This window comes from Myotis brandtii, unplaced genomic scaffold, assembly GCF_000412655.1.
Source record: "Myotis brandtii unplaced genomic scaffold, ASM41265v1 scaffold328, whole genome shotgun sequence".
Classification (NCBI taxonomy): Eukaryota; Metazoa; Chordata; class Mammalia; order Chiroptera; family Vespertilionidae; genus Myotis; species Myotis brandtii.
The window spans coordinates 18,245-22,748 of NW_005362626.1; the positions used below are offsets into that span (position 1 = coordinate 18,245).

The 4,504-nt window shown below is 47.5% G+C and overlaps 1 protein-coding gene across 2 annotated transcripts in view; it reads left to right on the forward strand.

Annotated features, from left to right (window-relative positions):
• The first annotated feature begins 6 nt into the window (after positions 1-6).
• The window catches only part of ZNF131 (zinc finger protein 131), a 24,372-nt gene continuing 19,874 nt past the window's right edge, over positions 7-4,504 (forward strand). For both annotated transcript variants that reach the window (XM_014543526.1, XM_005871027.2), the window contains exons 1-2: positions 7-312; positions 1,164-1,265. In XM_014543526.1, coding sequence (XP_014399012.1) covers positions 189-312; positions 1,164-1,265 — 226 coding nt within the window. In that variant the 5' untranslated portion in view covers positions 7-188. The remainder of the gene's footprint in view (positions 313-1,163; positions 1,266-4,504) is intronic.

The following is a 4,504-nucleotide window of genomic DNA, read 5'->3' on the forward strand; positions in this document are numbered from 1 at the left end:
GGCCGCCACCGGCGAGCCCTCCTTTCTTCTCTCGCCTTTCTCGCCTTTCTCGCCTCACCCTCCCCCCTCCTGCTCACGTTGCTGGGGTGTTGGTTTTTGTTGTCTGCAGCTTTCGGGGTTCCGTGCCCCAGCCCGAGCTCATGGGTGTACACGATCATGCTCCTCTTTTGTAGAGCGACCCGCCGGCCATGGAGGCCGAGGAGACGATGGAATGCCTGCAGGAGTTCCCTGAACATCACAAGATGATCCTGGACCGATTGAATGAGCAGCGGGAGCAGGACCGGTTCACTGACATCACCCTGATTGTCGACGGTGGGTAGCGGGGTGGGCGCCGGAGCGAATTAGGGGCATCGGCCCTCTCACCCCCCTTTCCCCCCCGGCAGGCACGCCGTCCACATGCCCGTGGCCTTTGAACTTGCTGAAGTTTTCCCATTGCACACACTCTGTGCGGGATTACGTTGTGGGCACAGGGAGGGTGTCTCTGAGTGTTCGGTCAGTCGTCTTCTCTGAATAAGCTGATTTGAGGAGTAGCTCCCAGGAGCCAGGTGGGAGAAGGTGGATTTTTATTTTATTTTTTCCTGGTTTCTCAGATGGTCTTGGAGGGAGACTGAGAATCCTTTGCAGCACTCAGTACCCTCTTTGGGAACCGCCTTTATCCGTCATTTGTAATGGAGGCCAGCCCAGCTTGGGTGTCTCCAATTGAGTGAAAATAGGCTTCGGCCACACGTTGGGCCTGTTAAAGTTTTTCCCATAGCAAACACCTGCAGCCTCCCGCTTGTTCTGTGGCTGTTTGTCCTCCCTCCCCAAATGGTCTGTAGCCTTTTGGGTGGTGTTTATGTTTAGTAATTTCAACGGAATAGGATATGCCTTTTACTCTAAGTGGTAGGAGGTTCCTACCTCCGGAAGTATTGTAAACTGGCCTTTATAAAACTGACTTCATGGGGTCTCTGGGGTAAAGATGTGGCTTTGTGTCTAATTGAGATTAAAATTGGTCAAGATAGCTGCCAAGGATATTCTGACACTAGTTCAGTAATGTGTATAGTTTTATAGTTATATTATGAAGAAAGACTGACTTTGTGTAGTTTTCTAACCTGTGTTCTAGTTATATGTTTGATTTTTGTGGATATGTCTGATTTTGTGTTTTTGTTTTTGTTTTTACCTAGGTCACCATTTTAAGGCCCACAAGGCTGTTTTGGCTGCTTGCAGTAAGTTCTTCTACAAATTCTTTCAGGAATTTACTCAGGAACCTTTGGTGGAAATAGAAGGTAAATACTTGTTTTAAATAATACTGCTTAGCAGACATTATAATTGATGTTGTTTTAAACAGTTAATTGAGTGAGATACCTTAGGACACAGTTATCAGTGGTTCCTGTTAGGTGACTGGATAGATTGTTCTTTTGACACCTGAGAATTCTTACTTTCAGTAGAGTGCTTAGTACAGTGATCTGCCAGGAAAAACTCCTGTGTTAGGTGGTAGGTGTTGGTCTCTTAAAAGAGTCTTTTCCACTGCTAAAACCCATGGCCATTCACTGTCTTTTGAAAACATGTATTACAAGCAAATTCCCATCTTTGTTCAGTGGGCTTATGTTTCAGCCTGGGGACGCTGAAGGATTCTGTAGAAGCCTTTATGAGTAGATGGCCCGCTCAGTGTGAAGTGGGCTGCCAGAATGTGGAAAGGGTTAGAAAAGATGACTGTAGTAGCATTCAGAAGAAGTTCCAGTGGCTGTAGAAGGTCAGGGATGGAAAGGGTTATCCACTAGATACTGTCTTACAATAATAAGTGATTTAAAATAAAATAAGTGATTTTTTTGTACTTGCTTGACTTTTCTGTAATAATGGCCCTCTACTGTTAGGTGTTGTGCTATGTAGTCTATGTGCATTTTCCTGAGGTTCAGAACAGTTTTTTGAAGTAAGTGGTATTTCCATTTTATACATCAGAGAACAGGCTCCAAAGGTTACTTGCCCAAGGTTGCCCAGCTAGCAAGAGAGTCACAATTCAGAACGAGGAAATAAATGAGCTTGCCTACATAAATACTGAATTTTAGCATCTTTCAAGACTCTTGAATTTTGGTTTTGTACCTCTTTAATGGCGTATATACTCTTTGTTATGAATGAGTTGCCTAGAAACTCTATTCCCTTGGAAAAATTTTTGTGCCTAGGGGATTAAAAAAAATGTAAAGAGTTTAAGAATATCCTTTTATTTTGGTACCTTGTAGTTTATCCAGCATTCTAGCTGCTCTGTTCATGGGTAGATTATTTTCTGATTATCTGTGATGGACAGAGAGCACAGGCATAATGGAAATCCACGAAGTTTACTAAAGTGGGAATCTAGTGGCCTAGATGGTATTCGTTTCTATTACAAGCTAAGGTTTCATGCATTTATTCACCTGAGGTACTGTGTGACCCCAAGTTACTTTATCTCAATTGCATATTAGCCTCCTCATCTGAAAAGTGGGTTAATAGACTTGATTAATTGAAATAATATGCTGAGTGCCTGGCATAGGGTTTAGTAGATTGTGGCTATTTGTCAGTTGATTACCCATTAAATGAAGACAATGAATAAGACAACCTTTTTAAAATTTGCAATATTAATCACAGATAAGCAACAGGTAACGAATGGAGTGCAGGAAATGTTGCAGAGATTTTTATTGTGAAACGGTGTCCCTAAGGAGGGAGATGGGTGGTTTAGTCTACCTTAGAGAGATGGTAAAGAATGTAAAATAAATTGCCAGGCCAGGTTATGGATTGCTGGTGCAGCAAGGAGTACCGAACTACCTGGAGAAGTAGGGTCTTTTCCTCTGAAGACCAATCACCTTGGATGTCTCTTTATTTCTCAGTACCTCTGACCGGCTGTGCCCATTATGGTACAGCACACATAGCCTTCAGTGTTTAACTATAGACCGATAAGAAAGGAAATTTTTTTGTTTGCCAGATTCAGTTTTAAAGAATCAGTTTGGCCCTAGCTGGTTTGGCTCAGTGTATAGAGCGTCAGCCTGTGGACTGAAGGGTCCCAGATTTGATTCTGGTCAAGGGCACATGCCTGGGTTGTGGGTTCAATTCCCTGGAAGCAGCTGATCAATGATTCTCTCTCATTATTGATGTTTCTCTCTCTCTCCCTCTCCCTTCCTCTCTGAAATCAATAATATATATATATGTATATATATGTGTGTGTGTGTGTGTGTGTGTGTATATCCTATATAATAAAAAGGCTAATATGCAAATCGGCTGAACAGCAGAATGACCAGTCGCTATGACATGCACTGACCACCAGGGGGCAGATGTTCAGTGCAGGAGCTGCCCCCTGGTGGTCGGTGCACTCCCACAGGGGGAGCTCTGTTCAGCCAGAAGCCAGGCTCACGGCTGGGGAGCAGAGTGGCGGTGGCGGGAGCCTCTCCTGCTTTCTCCCCTATATAATAAAAGGGTAATATGCAAGTCGACTGAATGGTGGAACAACCATTCGCTATAATGTTCACTGACCAGCAGGGGGCAGACGCTCAACGAGGAGCTGCCCCCTGGTGGTCAGTGCGCTCCCGCAGGGGGAGCACTGCTCAGGTTGATGGCTGGTGAGTGCAGTGGCAGTGGTGGGAGCCTCTCCCGCCTCTGCGGAAGCACTAAGGAAGTCTGACTGCAGCTTAGACCCACTCCCCACTAAGCCTTCAGTTGGACATCCCCCAAGGGCTCCTGGACTGCTAAAGGACGCAGACTGTGCTGAGTACACCCCCCCCTCCCCCCCAGTGCACAAATGTCATGGCACTGGGCCTCTAGCGTATATATAAAAGGCTAAGCAACTGTTCGACTGGTAGCTATGACATGCACTGACCACCAGGGGGCAGACGCTCAACGCACAAGCATGGAAATGTGGAACAGACTAATGAATCTCAGAGGGGAGGGGTGAGGGCGGGAAGAGATTAACCAAAGATCTTATATATGTACTAGAGGCCTGGTGCATGGATTCGTGCACCAGTGGGGTCCCTCAGCCTGGCCTGTGCCCTCTTGCAATCCGGGACCCCTCGGGGGATGTTAGAGAGCCGGTTCTGGCCTCATCGCTGAGGGGTGCACAAATCCATGCATCGGGCCTCTAGTCTAAACTAATAAAAGGGTAATATGCTAATTAGAGCAGACGTCTCCCAGACAAAGCCGCAGCAGCTGCCGCTGCGAGGGCCGGCCCAAGGCTCAGGCAAGCCATGATGGAGGATGGCAGCTGCTGCTGCCAGGGCCAGCTTGAAACTCAGGCAGCCGCGGTGGCCGGCAGTGGCAGCAGCAGAGGCATGATGGGGGCGTTGCCTTCCCCTGATCGTCCAGGACACCTCCCACAGAGGGAGGCCAGAGGCAGCAGCAGCTAGGGGGTGATGGGGCAGTGCCTTCCCCTGATCAGCCGGTTGCCTCCCACAGAGGGAGTCCAGACTGCGGCTTAGGCCCACTCCCCATGGAGTGGGCCTAAGCCATCAGTAGGACATCCCCTGAGGTCTCCCAGACTGAGAGAGGGCAGGCTGGGTTGAGGGAC